The sequence below is a fragment of the Liolophura sinensis genome, chromosome 4 (genome assembly GCF_032854445.1).
Source record: "Liolophura sinensis isolate JHLJ2023 chromosome 4, CUHK_Ljap_v2, whole genome shotgun sequence".
Taxonomy (NCBI): Eukaryota; Metazoa; Mollusca; class Polyplacophora; order Chitonida; family Chitonidae; genus Liolophura; species Liolophura sinensis.
This window is the reverse complement of record NC_088298.1, coordinates 9,306,036-9,323,684: the sequence shown is the minus strand read 5'-3', so window position 1 is coordinate 9,323,684 and position 17,649 is coordinate 9,306,036. Positions and strand designations below refer to the sequence as shown.

The 17,649-nt window shown below is 37.4% G+C and overlaps 1 protein-coding gene across 1 annotated transcript in view; it reads left to right on the top strand.

Annotated features, from left to right (window-relative positions):
• LOC135464704 (peroxisome proliferator-activated receptor delta-like) overlaps positions 1–17,410 on the top strand; it is an 82,910-nt gene extending 65,500 nt beyond the window's left edge. The window contains exons 3-9 of the mRNA XM_064742207.1: positions 6,423–6,628; positions 8,266–8,373; positions 8,827–8,971; positions 10,232–10,485; positions 11,680–11,910; positions 15,164–15,371; positions 16,663–17,410. Coding sequence (XP_064598277.1) covers positions 6,491–6,628; positions 8,266–8,373; positions 8,827–8,971; positions 10,232–10,485; positions 11,680–11,910; positions 15,164–15,371; positions 16,663–16,913 — 1,335 coding nt within the window. The 5' untranslated portion in view covers positions 6,423–6,490 and the 3' untranslated portion in view covers positions 16,914–17,410. The remainder of the gene's footprint in view (positions 1–6,422; positions 6,629–8,265; positions 8,374–8,826; positions 8,972–10,231; positions 10,486–11,679; positions 11,911–15,163; positions 15,372–16,662) is intronic.
• Positions 17,411–17,649: the final 239 nt, after the last annotated feature.

The following is a 17,649-nucleotide window of genomic DNA, read 5'->3' as shown; positions in this document are numbered from 1 at the left end:
TATTGCACTTCCAAATCATTTGCATTTTGAGGGATTTTTAAATGGTTTTGTTTCGTAATGTGCAGATTAGGATGTGTAATAACATATAACATGTAAAAGTTTCAAATTTCACTTTTGCGTGATAAAAATGACTTCAAAGGTCATTCCACAGCTCATTTGACATGCCTTTATTGTATAGGTATAAAACCCTAAGTATGCTTCATGAAACCGGCCCCTGAACATGGATGTATATTTTAACCTCCCAATCGTGGTTGCAGAATTAACTGGTTTATTTTCACAGTAAAGTTTGCAGACATTTTTGTGTAGATGAACTAACCTGTTCTAACTGTAAATTGTAAATATTGTAAGGCTTCACCCTTTTCTTAAAGCCCCACCGGTCAGTGGGGAAATTCAGTAACTTGCAGCGGTGACATCAGCGATGATCCTTGTTTTAAATGAACTCTGTGGTGGAAACAGGCAGAATAATTGTGGGAAACAGAATGTATAGGAGAGGGGTTAGGGGAGTGGAGGATTGGGGGGTGGGGGAGGTTTTGTTGGGGGTTTTTAAGCTGGCCCCAAGAAGTCATACAGCGTCTCAGTACATGTCAGCTTGCCAACACTATATATACATGCACATACATATGGGGCTGTAGCAGCCAGCCGACAGTCAGTGAACAGAGACCAACACAGTGTTTACACACCGTGGAAAACATGTCATTCAACGTACAGCAGTATCAATTTGAACAAAAAAGTTACGATCATTTAATAGAGGAGTTCAGCAGTGACTGCTCGGAGCATTCTGATCCAGTCATTTCGGGAAAACATGGATCGCTTTATTTTACTTGTCCATTCATGTGGAAATGTCACACCACATGGAAATCGGAAGTATCTCCCACCTCAGATCATCCCACTCTATTTGAAACAAATAAGAGTGACGATAAGAAACCATCTCTGAATCTAGGTTGTGAATGAATGCTTAGTTTGCGTGGGGAAATCTCTGCGAGAAACTAAATGACACCGACTGAGATCAGTTGAATGCCATCAGGCTCGTTATGGTTCACTGGGCTCGGGGCACTTCGGGGGGTGTTTACCAAGCTCCGAACAAGATCAACGATGACATAATTTCTGAAAAAATCTACATACTATAGAGGGATAATTAAGAGGTATAAAAATACCTCCCAAAATGAAAATTAAAAGAAAAAATTTTGGGCATAATTTCTTCAGTTGGCACGGAAACATAATCTTTGTGGTAGAGTTACTGTTTTATGTATTCTTTAATGCCATATGTTTATGCAAAAAGTATAATTCTAACAGTCTGCATAGAAGAATGAATGCAGAATATGCTTGAATAAAACACTTAGCAAACGTGTGAAAAGCTTGAAGAATAACAGTGATAATGTGTTCAATATTTGACCTTTTCATCCATGAACAAGCATTTACTCACTTTAATTGATTGTGAGAGTTTTAAGGAACTTTTATGAAGATTTGTCAAGTTTGTTTGAAATACGCTTGTGTGATGATGTCCTACAGGAAAATGTGGGCTTCAGCACCAAAAGTAATGTTTTGTGACCTTTATTCTCCTGTAAAAGTACCCTTTTTGGGGTCAAACACAGTAAAGTTATCCACCATTGGCTGCCACCTTAACACAGTTAATGAAACAACATCACAGTATATGCTTCTGGCCAAAAACCGAAACGGAACAAAACAAAACAAAAAGAAAATCAGGACAATCCTGTTTGTTTTGCTTCATTGTTTTTTTATCTTATTTTTTATTTGTTGTCTGCATATTTATCCCTATATCATACATGCGTGTATCGGAGGTTTTAAAATATACCTTTATAGTAATACCTTATTTCCCGAATGCAGAGAATTTATTAAGTATTTATAGGTGTATCAGGTGAAATGTTATGCGTCCATCCTCATTCCTGATCCACAAACCGTCCTCTTGTCACAATAAAAACTGGGGGTACTATATATATGTTATTAGTTAGCAAATTCTGCTCAGCGTTGTATTTGTTTTGGTTCTGCTTCTAGAATCTTTCTGTCCACATTTCTCTTTATATATATATATATATATATATATATATATATATATATATATATATATATATATATATATAGACATATGCACATGTTTTATGTACTAAACCCATTATATTTGAGTTAGTAGATATATGTATATATACACCTGCAGCTATTCCTAGACCAGGGCTATCTGTCTGTCTCTCTGTAAAGGGACTTAGATCCCATGGGGTGAGGGGTATAATATGCGTCTGACGTCAGCCTGATGTTTGTAATCCACTCTGTCCATTACCCTCAGCTCTGTGGCCTCCGTGAGACGGCTATAATGTAGTCCCCTGTCTGTATACACCTTTAGATATAATTACACCTTTGTTTCCACTGCGGACGTCATCGCCCGGCCGTCAGAGCTGAGGGTGGGCGGGTATAGATTTAGCTCAGAGGTAAAATTGCCAGGACGTTTATATATGGGAAACGACAGTTGCAGGCCTTGCATCATCTGCTGGCGTAAATTCTCCAAAAATGCTGAACGTCTTGTACATGGGCTTGCATGGCTGGTTTACTACGTTACGTACCAGTACCGTGTCATTGGCTGGCTGATTCTATACATCTATTGATTATAGGACCTCTTACTCGTAGGTAATGATATAAATATATATCTCATCTGCATTATGCACTACGATTAGAAGGGATTTACATGCAAAAATAGCTGCCTTTTCTTGGCTGCATGTAAAGGTTTATATTGATTGTACCTCCTTTCCAGGTTAACTGTTAAGAGAAACATGCATGGCCATGGTGTGTGAAGTCTGCATTTCTTAACTGTTGGTCATTAGGCATTACAATGTTGAATATACTGTAACTTTTATATAAAATATATACAAGTGCACATTGAGTGTAAATGTACTTATAAGTAAGTACAATATAATAAAAGCTCTTACAGAGAATCAAGGTAAAGGTGAAAGCAGAATTGAGTTTGAGAAAATATTTAGTGCAGCTTTTTTGCTAATGTTTTTAGTGCAGCTTTCAGCTAATGTTTTTAGTGCAGCTTTCAGCTTATGTTTTTAGTGCAGCTTTCAGCTAATGTGATATAATCTCTTGATAAATGATGGCATGAATTTTGATTATCTGTTAGCTGTATTTGTTAACTATGGCTGACCGTATGTGGGGAGGTCTGTCAGCAACCTGCGGATGGTTGTGGGTTTCCCCCTGGCTCTGCCTGGTTTCCTCGCACCATAATGCTGGACGCCATCATATAAGTGAAATATTCTTGAGTACGGCATAAAACACCAATCAAATAAATAAATAAATAAATTTTTGGTGACTATGCATGGATATTGTTGATGACTTATGGTGATGATGATAAACATGATGAGAGTGATGATAAAGCAGTGATCAGTCTCTATTTGGTATTGATCTTTGGTATTGATCTTTGGTATTGATTTTCTCTAATGCCCTCAGCTCCACCCACAGAAACTCACTCACAAACATTAACACAACTAATAGAACTAAGTAAAAACCTCAAGAAATACAAACAGGCATAATGATGGTCATATAGCAAATTAAAGTCTTTTTTGACTTGTTTCTGCAAAGCTACATTTTTGCCACGAGGAATATTTACAGTACATGGCAAGGTTACACAGTAATGCAATTATCCAATAAAAGTCAACTAACTGTATACCTAGTGATATACATGTTTGCCATACAACAAAACTGAGCTGAAGAGCAGAAACATTAAACTTGAACTTGTTGAACTGGATTTAGTTATCTTTGTTGTTTGGTAAGGAAAGGTGTATTCAAGGAAAGATATACTGTAGCATTTATATGTTTGTATTGTCTTTGTTAAAAAAAAACACGTTTCTACACGTTTCTTTTCAACAAATATTGTGATATTGTTATGATCAGCATGGTTGTGATGAAAAAAAAAAACATCAGTATGAAAGCTGAATACCTATAATTATAATAAGCTGTTGCGTTTATAACATTATTATTATTATTATTATTATTATTATTATTATTAGCAAGCCAGCATGGCGCTGTTACCTAGGATATCTCAGGCCTCTCACTAATTCACTTGCTATGAGATCAAGTCTAGCTCATGCTGGCTGATGGTCGTAGGATTCCTCCTGGTTTCTTCGCATCTAATTGGTTGCTGCCATTGTATATAAGTGACATATTTTTGAGTACCGTGTACAACACCAATCATATAAGTAAGTAAATATAGTATTGGATATTGTGTGACTGCATGCCTTGGTCGTGCTGCATAAGGTATTTATTATCGTTACGAAAAATAAAAAACATGTGGTTAAACTATTAACTTTCGAGTGGCATTAACTTTCCAGATATCCTTAATATTGAAATCATGGGGGCACTTTCAAAAACATTGTTTCCAACCGTGTGACAATTAAGGAACAGATTGTTTATTACGTTCATTTCATTACATGTATTATAGTTTAGGGCGTTTTGGTATTTCGTGAAAATGAAGGCTCTATTGACAATAGAGCTTTTATAGCCAGCACATGGGAGGTGTTATTCCATGCTATTTTTGTGAAATGCTCATATATTAGACATTGCAGCAGTTCAAATCACATGCTATTGTTGGCAGATGTTGTGACATTTGCAATCTGCAGAGATTGCTGGTTGCACTTCAGTTCCCAAGCTCCCAACAACAGAGAGTCTGCGTCAAGAAAATGCAGACAGAGAGTGAGATCAGTGACAGATGAGGCAGTTAGTCTGAAGGTTGTGATCATGATACTATGTTGTATTGTTGGTTTATTAAGGCCTGCGATTCCTCAAGGTATTTCAAGGAATGTATGGGGGAGGAGGAAACTGGGAAAGGAGGGAGTGCGGCCTTTGCAACCAGGGATTTCTTATATCGTAAATACATGTCAGAGTACTTTGGCAACTCCATCAAATGATGCAAGAGGATGTCAGCGTTTAATATTATCAGAAGAAAAATGTGATTTATGTATTTATTTATGTATTTATTTATTTATTTAATTGGTGTTTTACACCGTACTCAGTAATATTCAGAATAAAGATTTGCTCTTGCACAGTATTAAGAATTATTGGCTGGTAAAATTTAAGTGGTAGGGTCATGAAGTTTTTAATTCCATTCCTTCGTGTACTTGTCACCATTTACTAATGTCCCCAGAGGTAGTCTGGTAATAAAATCAGACTTCTAAAATCATGGATGTGATGGAAATTCTAATTCAATGTTTACAACATTATTCAGTGTATTTCACCTAAAGTTTGGCCTAGCTGTGAAAATTTCTACACTTTCAGAAGCACACGAAGGCCAAAGAATGACACATCCGTTACCAGCACTTCAGTTTTTGTGATAAATTAATCAAACAATACAAAAAAAAACACCCTAAATGCGTAACCCTAATAGGTTAATGAATAAACCAGTCACACACAAAAGGGCAAATTTTCAGATGATATATACAGTATTGAATCTTTTGACTCATGTTTTGTAAATGAGAAATGTTATATATCTTTTGACTTGTTTTATAAATGAGAAAAATTTTGTGCATCTTTTGACTTGTGTTTTGTAAATGATATAAATTTTATGCATCTTTTCACTTGTGTTTTGTAAATGAAATAAATTTTGTGCATCTTTTGACTTGTGTTTTGTAAAGGATATAAATTTTATGCATCTGTTCACTTGTGTTTTGTAAATGAGATAAATTCTAGGCATCTTTTGACTTGTGTTTTGTAAATGAGATAAATTTTATGCATCTTTTCACTTGTGTTTTGTAAATGAGATACATTTTATGCATCTTTTGACTCATGTTTTGTAAATGAGATAAATTTTATGCATCTTTTTACTTGTGTTTTGTAAATGAGAAGTTTTATACATCTTTTGACTCATGTTTTGTAAAGGAAATAAATTGTGTGCATCTTTTGACTCGTGTTTTGTAAAGGAAATAAATTTTACGCAGAGTTGAATTGCCCCATCTGGCTGTCTGTACGATCAGACCTCCGTACCACCCTAATATGTATAGCAAAAGTTAATTATTTAATTGTCGGAATGCACAATACTGTATGTGATAACGCTTAATTAGCGATGGCAAATGCAAGATGAAGAAAAAAATAAGTGACGACTAAGTTTTCAAGTTTTTTTGCATGTTATTTATTGTTTGTGAGTTATTATTGTACCGAGAGTGAAAATCATACTTTTTGTGAGGCCCTGTAATTGACCAACCCAACTAATGTTAAGTTTTGTGTCCAAAATCAAATTAAAGAGATCTGCAAATATTAGAATTGTTGAGGTTCACCATTTACAAGTAATGTCCTGGTGTTTTGACCATGATTTTGTATTTTGAGAATTATTGTCTTAAGCAATTTTCCATTGCTTTGACTATGCATATATTTTATGTGTAATTTCAAGGGCTTTGACGTGTGATTTGTGTGTGTATTTTCAGAGGTTTCGCTGTCATACCCTCTGGTTGAGGACCTGCCGTTCCGCCCTGAGCTGTGTTTTTATGGGGGAATGGCAGAAGGGTCTCTGTTCAGAAGACAGAAGTCAGACCTCAGTATAGACATGCCAGAACAACTTGTAGACAGCTCAAACGCCATGGAGCAGGGCTCCCCCGGGAGCTTTTGCAGTGACAGTTCCTCGGATGACAAGGTACAAAGGTCTTATGATAAACAACACTTGGCTTTTTGTGTTAGTCATTACCACAACATATAGTGGCATTCTTCAGTACAAACTGATTACACCTGTTTATGGCTTGGTAAAGCTACTTGCCCTTCTGTGAATATATCAGTAGTCAGGTCTGTAGATACACTTGAAGACTAATAGCGGGATATCATTATTTTTGGCAATATTTGACTCAAAACCTTCCCAAGAACATACATGGAATTCTTAAGAATCGTAACGTAATCCTGTTTAACTGAGTTTGTATATTCTACATACCACGCCATGGTAAAATTGACACCTTGACCATACTGCATGCGCATGTAGAGTGACTATGCTACGTCACAAGGGACGTCACTCTGTTGTCATAACTGGTGAAAACATGTGTACTGATCCCACAAAGTAGCTGCTTTGTTCTAGTGACACAGTAATTCTTGAGCGGGGAATCTCCAGCTTACCCTCGCTATGATTGTGTCTGCAACCATGGTGACAAAAAGCAGTCAACAGCACTTAATTGGCACCAGTGAGGCAGTTAGCGCAGTGAAGAGCGATTAGTTGTGATCCTTGAACATGCTGTGCAAATCTGTACAGGTCAGGTTGAAAAGTTTGTCAGTAACTTGCCATTGGTCAGTGGTTTACCTCAAGGACTCCAGTTTTCATGACCGTTAAAAATGACTGCCATGGTGTCAGCAAAAAAAAAAAAAACCTTTTGTATTGTTAAAGAGATCATCGTATTTCAATGCTCATATTATAATGTATTATTTATCATTTATAATATTTTGGACGTGAAAAATTTAATTCCTGTTTTTACCCTGTTTCAGCATGTCTCATAAATATCATCAGTATTTTGTGTGTTTGTGATAATTCTGTGTATGCAGCACAAGTTTAGTGTGCAATTTACACGTGGCGGCCTTGCTGTCTCAGATGGTTTAAGAGCACTAGCTCATTCCCACTGTAGAGCATCCGCTTCGGGAACGGTAGATCCGGGGTCATTCCTGGGTCGAGTCACACCTAAGACCTTAAAAGAGGAAGTTATAACTTCCTCACTGGGTGTTCAGCATGAAGGGGATAGTGCAAATACTGGTTAACCCGTATCAGTATAATGGCTCATGCGGGGCGACTTAATTGCCTTCGGTAAGGCATCTCAGTGAAGCAGCACTAGATAAAAGAGTGGTGGAAATCCATCCTGCAACAAGGAGGCACATTACATGCACTCTAAGAATTCCTTCATCGTCATATGACTGAAAAATTGTTAAGTAGGACACTAAACCCCAAGCACTCACTCACTCCCTCATTCTCACTGTGACTGTTATGCCTTTGACTAATGAAGGTGGTTGTTCAAATCCATTTGTGGCTGTTTTAGCTGCAGTTTTAAGCGAAGAATTTAGAGATGTCCATCAGGGTGAAAGTTGATGGTTTACTCTAGGCACTCTGGTTTCCTCCAGGCACTCCAGTTTACTCCACCCATAAATTTGACCACTGATATATACCTTGTGCCGGAATAAGTGAAGAGTTCTTGATCACAGGATTGCACACCAATCAATCAATCTTTCAATCAAGCATCACATTCAGAGTGAATGTGTAGATTGAGGATAACATGAAGGTTTAATTCCCTGTTTTGTTTACAGCCATGCGGTAAGCAGAATTACACAATGGAACTGGATGTGATGTGTCGTATTTGTGGCGACCGAGCCTCGGGGTTCCATTACGGCGTCCATTCCTGCGAAGGATGTAAGGTTAGCGCAAATTACAATACTGTGAGGTATTTGTGGTAACCGTGCCTCAGGCATCTCAGGGTTCCATTATGGCGCCCATTCTTGTGAAGGATGTAAGGTTAGCGCAAATTACAATACTGTGAGGTATTTGTGGTAACCGTGCCTCAGGCATCTCAGGGTTCCATTATGGCGCCCATTTCTGCAACCCATAATCTCGAGAGGTATTCCTTATAGGAAGTTGATTGGTAGAGTCACCGAACATAGAGTCATAAAAAGTGTCTATGACCGATTTTCACCCATTTTCCTGAATAACACAGATAATATTATTTTCTGTCTTTTAAGTGTTAAGACAAAATTCATATCAGATTTGGTGCTATCAAGATTCCATGATAATAGTCATAATATTATCTTGCTCAGAAAAGAAATGAGTTTATGTAACAGTCTGCAATTTTATTTTATTCGCTCTGTTTTCAGGGGTTTTTCAGACGTACCCTGAGGAAGCGCCTAGTGTACAAGCCGTGCTTGCGTGGAGGTCGCTGTAAGATAGAACCGGGCACGAGAAACAAATGTCAGTACTGCAGGTTCCAGAAGTGTATGGAAGCTGGCATGTCTCATGATGGTAAGTCGTGTTTTGAGACGTTGATTTGCGTACATCATTCTGCGTCTGCTGGAAAGATAATTGTCATGTCAAATGAGGAAAATGTTCTGTATTTCATCTAATGTTTGGCTTGTAAAAGTGCACTGTCGAAAGCACATAAAGGACTTAAAATGATACTTTTCTTATCAACTCTTAAAGTGTTTCTGATTACAAATTTTCTCAGACTTTGCAAAAAGCTCTTTAATAAGTGACCATCTAAGGTGGAACAGTCAGTTGGAATTAAACAAAATGTGTCACTTGAAAAACACTAATCTTTAGCTGAAATACAGTAATTTCATACAAAAGATGTTGATGAACATGCAAGATACCATCCTGTACTACAAAATATCTACTTTATATAGATTGTTTTAGTTATTTGTTTAATTATTTGATTGTTATTCAGTGCCATGCTCAAATATTTTTCACTTTTACAATGGCAGTCAGTTTTAGGGGTGATGAAAATTGGGGTGACTAAATAGTGAATTAATCGTGACCCAAGGTCGGCTCCTTATTTGAGTCCGAGTATCAGTGGAAATCAGTTGTGTTCATCGAGATCACACATATTTCCATGTGTGGACCCTTCTGATGAAGAGCCTTGGATAGGAAATCTGTAGATTCTCTTGCTCCCACTTCTTTTGGAACCTTGGTGACCGTCCCAGCCACAAAAGGAAGCCACACCCTTGAAGTCCCTCTGAAGTCCCCAGTGAAGCAGTAAACCCGTAAGAAGCTCTGGCCATTTGTGGAGCACTAAAGAAGTTCCCTGACTGGTTTGAAGCTCATGATGCTGTTTTCGCATCCTGTGACCGCTGCATTTTTTATGACTATTTTTTGTCTACCAATATGGTATCCATATTAGTACATAACATACAGGAAAGGTTGTCTGTAACTTGCCGAAGGTAGATGGTTTACCCTGGGCACTCCTGGTTTCTTCACCCATAAATCTGATTACCATTGTACAAGTCATGAAAAATTCATGAGTACGACTTTGAATCCCAGACAGATAAAAACCACACCTGATTTTTCCATGATTATATTATAATGCTACTAAATGTTTGGTTGGTGAATATTATAATACAATGTTGCAAGATGAAAAGATGATATCTTTTGGATCTCATGGGAATTTGGTCATGAGATTTTAACAGATCTCAATTCAGCACTCTTCTCTGTGATTAGGGACAATTCTTTCTGGCTGTTTGGAATTTAAGACCATACATGGTTAAGTTTGGACCATTTCATTTACAGCTGTTCGTTTCGGAAGGATGCCAAAGACAGAGCGCGAGAAGCTTTTAATGGACAAAGAAGAAATGCAGTCGACCTGTTCGGAGAGGATCCTGGAGTTACGGTCCTTGGCTGATACGGTGAAGAGCGCATTTCGTGAACATTTTACCAGCATTTCCAGCTTTGTCCACGAAGCCATTGTACCCAAGCAAGAACCAATGGAAACCAGGGATTGTGAGGTTCAGGCATCCACCTCAACAGACAAGCATGTCCTACCAGTGAGTACCTCTGTAGGTCACCCACTGTCCTGCCTAGGCCACATCAGTGTTATTGAATGTGGAGGAGGGTATAAAAATAGAATGCAGCAAAAATAGAACTGGAAAATCTACTAATTGGTGGAAAATGTATCTTAATCTTGTTTCCTGTGGAAGACTTACACATGTATACATGATCAAAAAGCTTTTTGTTAAAAACATCAAGATGATGGATTTTTTTTTATCTTTTTCTAGTGAAAAGTATGACTCTTGAGATTCATTTAAATGATAAAGGGGAGCAAGGACAATCATCGAACAAGCACCATTGGGAAAATAAAATATTTTCACACCTAATTTGCCAGTTACCATTCTCATCTCGGGTACACCATTTCTTCATTTTTTAGTTTCGGACCGCCGACAAAACACAAAATAAAATTGTAGTAACCTTAAGAAGGCGATAAAAGGTAAATGACGTAAAATTTCCCCCATGACCAAATTGCACATTTTTCCTTGTTCTGAGAGTTCTGTTCATCTTGGAGAAGTTTGAAGTTTGATTGGAAGGTTCTCATAGGTTGATATCTTACAGGAAAAATGGGAGTTTCAGCAGCCAAAGTAATGATATTCTATGACATCAAATTGCCTCTTAAAATTTCTTTTGGGGCAAAACTTTAGGTCATTAATCATTAGTGTGAAAATGGAGCAGTAATCCCCTGCACATTGGACTGTTTCAGTATAACAACTAAATAGCTTAGACAAGCAGATCATTTTGCCCAAGTGATTAATTAAGAACTTTAATTTGTTCATTGTTCAGACTAAATTGCTTGTCATTGTATGTCTTGAAATAAACTGGAGGCTTAATATCATTGAAGAAAGTCGACTTCATTTTTATTTCGAAATGTCTGTTGTCCAGAAGCGTAATAAAAGTTAAGCTAGGCTTGAGCCTGAATACCCTGGTCTCGGCCTTTTACAAATCACATGGGCTTTATGATTCAGGCCAAAGTTAATACGGGGCTTAACACACTAATGCTACTACACTTTTGAACAATTGGGCCCTGAAGGTTAATGTAATTAATGTAATGTAATTACTTCACTGAAGAAGGTTGACTGTACAAATATTACGTCCACTTTTAAATATCACAAAAGAAGATCGCATGACTGCAAAACTTTATTTCAATATGTTGACATAGAATCAGAACCTTGATGCTGTTTGTTTGCCAGTCTTACTACCGTCAGCAATCCCCTTGTAACGAGGCCACGCGGTTCGTCGGCTGGATGGATGCCATGGTGTTTGAACAGCTTGAAGTGTTCAAGAGATTCCAGCAGATGCTGATTCCATCCATAGAGGCTACAGCCAAATTTGGTAAAAAGATCCCGGGCTTTGCCGACCTTTGCATGAATGACCAGATACTCTTGCTAAAACATGCCGGCTTTGAGATTGGAATCGTTATGGTAAGTTTGTATTACAAAAATCAGAATGTTTAATGCTAGAAAGTTATGGAAATCGTCTCTAAGCCAGGGCCGTAGTTGAAAAAAAGTTGAAAGATCTCATCCCAGACTTCAAAAGTGACATTGTGAGCATGTACTTTATAATTTTATACAAAGATTTTAAGAAATAATTGTATAATTTTGTAAAATATTTTTATAATTTTAAAAAGTAATTTGGAAAGTTATTTTATAAAGTAATTTATAAAGTAATTATAATAATTTATAAAGAAATTATTTTATAAAGTAATTTTATAATTATTTGAACCTAGAATTTACAGATTTATATGGGCTGTCTATGTTGAATAGGAATGCTTCTTCACAGCTTACAAGATAAATGAAGACTTGATGATTAGACATTACTACAAAGCGATTTCTTGTCATCATCATATAATATAAAAAATTGTCTTTTGACATTTAGCCTTCACCACCCCTAATATACTTATATTTTTTGTTAAAATCAGTGGATTTGGTTGCTAAAAAAAAGTAAGACATTTTGGATAGACAATAAGGGTAAACAATAGGGTAAACAATAAGGGTAAACAATGTATTAATTTACATGTGTATAAATATCACCCTCTTGTGTCTGTGTTCACAACATTAAATTTTGGACCCCGTTTCGTCCCACCATAACGCTGGTCACCATTGTATAAGTGAAATATTCTTGAGTATGGCGTAAAACACAGACACTTCATTTTTTTTTTCTTGCTTTAAGTCACGTATTTACAGTCAACACTGAATTTATATGATTGGTGTTTTACGTTGTACTGTACTAAATAGTATTTCTCCTATATGACGGCAGAACCTGGGGGGAAACCCACTACCATTCGCAGGATGCTGAGAGCTGGCTTGAACTCACAGCAACTGGTCAGAGGCTTCTGGGTCATTGCGCCGCGCTGCGACTGACCAAATAAATAATCAGATCAAATAAATAAGTAAATTAAAATTTGGAACACTTGTACGGTTATATATGAGCATTGCCTGTGTAGAATGGAATATGGGAAGAAAATGAGTATCCTGAATAATGTCAAAATTTATCATCTTAAAGTGAACATAAAGTCAGCAACTAAATCTGAAATTAATGAATAAAGTAATTGTCCAGAAATGTTTTAAAAATGTTTAAAAAATTCTGCACAGCTTATCGACAAAATAAATAGCAAATAATTGTCAGTACCTAGCCACTCATTTGGTGACGCCTTTTTGCCATGTTATAGCTATCTAGAGTGATGTTACAAAAACGTAGGAGTTCTGCCGCACCATCGTTATTGGTGAGAAAATACAAGCAAAAAGGCTTGATAAGTAAGCGAAGAGGATCAGTTCTGTTCTGTTTTCAAACGGCCAATGTTTCTTTTAGCTCGGCGCTCTTCCAAGATTCTTAGTCGGCGCAACCACCATCTTTTAGTGACCCTGCTCGATGTCGTCTTTGACATGCATGGGTGTAAGCGTTAGGCCTAGCTGGCTATACCCACATCAGTGAAATTACCAAACATGGCAGGACCTTCTGATTTGTATGTTCTGATTTGACTCTTTCATGCAGATTTTGGGAAGATATTTTCGTAATAAATCTGACTTTGTTAAGGAAAAATGATGCAACGTCAACAATATTTTTCTTCAAGCAATGACTCTCCCGAGGCGATTTTCTTGCTAGCTCACACTGACAAGTTACTGCAGTCTCCTCCCCAACACGTATGCATTGTGACACGGGCAGCCGTTTTCACTTCCGTGCTCATATATGTGTGGTACAAAATGCATCAGTTTAACACTTAAACTGACTGCAAAATCTGATTTATTGCGTTGATATCTGTCTATCCCCTGTTAGAAACCACACTAACAATCGAAAACAAATAGGTGTTTTGATGTGACAGCAAGTTATCAGGTGACACTTTCAGATCTAGTGATTGGGCAAGTTCGTAAAGGCTTCTACAACATTGCTACTCGAAGTGAATTGTCCGTCAGTGCCATATCCCCAGTGCTGAACTTCATCTTCTTGGCTTTCAAAGCTTAATAGAATAACTGTGTCCTCTGTCATTTTTTCTATCTATGTATAGTGGCAGACTTTATGTTCACTTTAAACTATGTCAAGTTAGTAACTTTGATAATTTGTGAAAACCTACAGAGAAAAATATGAGTGAGTAAATTTAGAGACTTATTTGACACATTTAAAGTTTGCTCCACAGTTGTGTGTGTGCATTTGAAGTGATTTAAAGTTTCTTTTCCCTCTTATAAATGTTGTAGTAGAAGAGTTTGTTAGTTGTATCAATAGTTGTGTCCCCTTAGTCATTTGAATCATATAGTTGTGTCCCCTTAGTCATTTGAATCATATAGTTATCTCCCCTGTTCCCGTTATTTCCTGATTACAGAATTCTTTACACTGAAGTTTGTAGAACTGTAACTCTCACGCTAGCAATGTGAAGATGAGCTCATTAAAGATAAGGAAAAATTAAGGTTGTGGAATGTTTGTGTAAATACAGAATTAAATTTATAAGTAAAATACCTGGACACATTTTACATTGAAGTCTTAAACTGTGCCTAGTGTAAGGTGTATGAAAATATGGAACTCTGAGTGACTCTAAGGCCATACCTTTTCTTTTCTTTATGTATTTATTAATTTACTTATTTATTGCATTATGATATGTTTAAGAGGTTTTTACTTATTTGATGGAGTTAAGGTTTTGAATCATTTGAGGAAACGTGGGTGGCTAGAATGAAGTGACCTCTCAGCTTTGCCAGATAGCTAACAAACCTGACTTCAAGCCAAAATCAATAATGCCTGGCTCAAACTTTGACGTAACTGCTATGCTTAAAACTCAAATGAGTAGTCTATACAAATTTTCACATGAATACAGCTGGTGTGTGATTAAAGAGGCAGCACTGGAGATTTTTGGCAAGTTGTCAATCAGCACAAATCCAGTCAAATTTTGCTATTGTTTTAGAATGGCCAGAGTGTTTACCTTCCATCTGCACATGGCACTGTGTTCAAAAACCGTCATAAAATTCCTAAAAACATTTCTAAAGGTACTCGTATAATACAACTCTTTCCAAAAAATTTTTTCAGAAATGAGGCCAAAATGAATCCTTGCTAATAATGAACAGTGTGGAACTTTTGACAGTGACGATGTGTGATTATGGTCAGTACATGGGTGTTTCTAAAATTGTGCTGTATCTTACCTGTGGCTTGGCAGACTCTGGACTTGACTCCCTACTCTGTCTGTGTTCACAGCTCCACTCCCACCTGGACCAGCATGGACTGCTCCTCCATGCCCCGTGTAAGGGGGGTCAAGTGTTACTGTTGAGGGCAGCCATCTCCTCCAGTCAGGAAGCCAGGCTACTCTTAGAAACACCTTTAAACGTTGTCGACAAACTTATCCAGATGGAACTGCTTACTCGGGAGATCGCTTTATTTTGTGCAATTCTCCTGATCACGACAGGTGAGTGTAATCTATGTAATGTCACCCAGGTGAGAAATTGCTCTATTCTGTGCAATTCTTCTAATCATGACAGGTGAGCATAATTAATATGTTGCCATCCAGGTGAGGAATTGCTCTTTTCTGTGCAGTTCTCCAAATCACGACAGGTGAGTGTGACCTATATATTGTCATCCAGGTGAGGAATTGAACTATTCTGTGCAATCACAACAGGTGGGTGTAATTCAGACATGTACATTGTCATCCAGGTGAGGAATTGCTCTATTCTGTTCAATTCTCCTAATCACAACAGGTGAGTGTGACCTATATATTGTCATCCAGGTGGGGAATTGTGTTAGTGGGGTGCAGGTGAATTGGTTTATAAGGTGTATGTATTGCAGGTTAAGTAACTGTGTCTACTTTGTTGGTTCATTTTCACCTTGTTTCAGTATACTAGAATGTAGATGTAACAGAGAATGAAAAGGAATAAGAAAATATGTCTGGATATCAGAATTTCAAGGGCACCCAATCTAATGTTGTAGTCCTGAGAAAAACAAAAGCTGTTGATAGCATTTATTTTGTTTCATTTTATCAAAAAGGAAGGTGTAACATCTTGTTGTTACATGTTGATTTCTGAGGGGAAATGTACTAGTGCAGGAAGTACATTCAAATCCCCCCCCAAAAAAAGTATTTGTGCTGTTAGAAAGGTGAATGAAAAAAGGCAGAATACAAATCCTTTTTGAAGCATTATGTACCAAATCTTCTATTTTGATATCATAGCAAAGCATCTAGTTTGATATCATGCCAAAGCATCTTGAGTTTGATATCATACCAAAGCATCTTTACACTGATATCATACCAAAGCATCTTGAGGTTGATATCATACCAAAGCATCTTGAGGTTGATATCATACCAAAGCATCTTGAGGTTGATATCATACCAAAACATCTTTAGGGTGATATCATATCAAAGCATATTTAGGGTGATATCCTACCAAAGCATCTTAACTTTGATATTATACCAAAACATCTTTAAATTATGATCATACCAAAGCATCCTAAGGTTGATATCATATCAAAGCATCTAGTGTGATATTATAGCAAAACATCTATTCTGATATTATAGCATAGTTCCAGAAACAAGCCAATAGAGAAGATGGTATATGTACAATGGGCCAGTCAAAAAAGATAGTGCCAATGAGGAGTTAAAAAGAGGATAATTTCAATGACGATTAAAAGAAGATTATGCCAGTGAAATACTCTTGAGTACGACGCAAAACACCAATCAGATAAATAAATAAATTTTGTTCTTTCAGATCGAGAAGGTTTACAGAACCCATCCAAAGTAGAAGACATTCAGAGTCAGTTGGTGGACGCCCTGCGCTTGGAACTGAAGAGGAACCATACAAAGAAACCGCTTCTGTTTGGGAAACTGCTTCTTCTTATACCTGACCTTAGACAGATAGCCCACGAATTTGCTCAAAATGTGCATCAAAAGAAATTCGACAAGTCAGAGTCGCTGACAAAAGTTTTGCCTTTATTCAGAGAAATTCTAGATCTAGAGTGATTGTGGTTCAGTTATTATTATGATTATTTTTTCCTCCGTTTTGCATTTGTCGTAATCAGAATTGACTGTCAACTGATTTCAGGAGTGATATTGGTATTCAGTTTATTTTTTATTTATTATACAAGCAGCGAGAAAATTATGTATGATATACTCTTTGTGGGGGGGAAAAGTGTTGGTAATCTTAGCCTTGTATATTACCACAAACAGTCAACCTGCCCCCTGCACTTCTGCTTTGAGTAGTTCTTGTATTGACACAACCAGACACACCTTGTGGTATTACTGAAGGCACAGTGTATAACACAACCAAAGGCACAGCATGTGGCTCTACGAGAGACAGATTGGGGCACTACCACCACTTGTGGCACAGTCTGTAGCACTACCAGAGACACAGCTTGTTGCACTTCAAAAGGTACAGCTTGTTCTATTACCAGTTGCACTACCGGAGGCACTTCACAGATTGTGGCACTACCATAGGCACAGCTTGTGTTGTGGCACTACCAGAGACACAGCTTCTAGTATTACCAGAGGTACAGTTTGTAACACGAAAGGAGGCACAACTTGTTGCACAGCTTGTTCAATTACCAGTTGCACAGTTTGTAGCACTACCAGACGCACAGCTTGTGGCACTACCAGGGGCACTGCTTGTGGTATTACCAGAGGCATAGCTTGTGGCACTACCATTGGCACTACACAGATTGTGACACAGCCAGAGGCAAAGCTTGTGTTGTGGCACTAC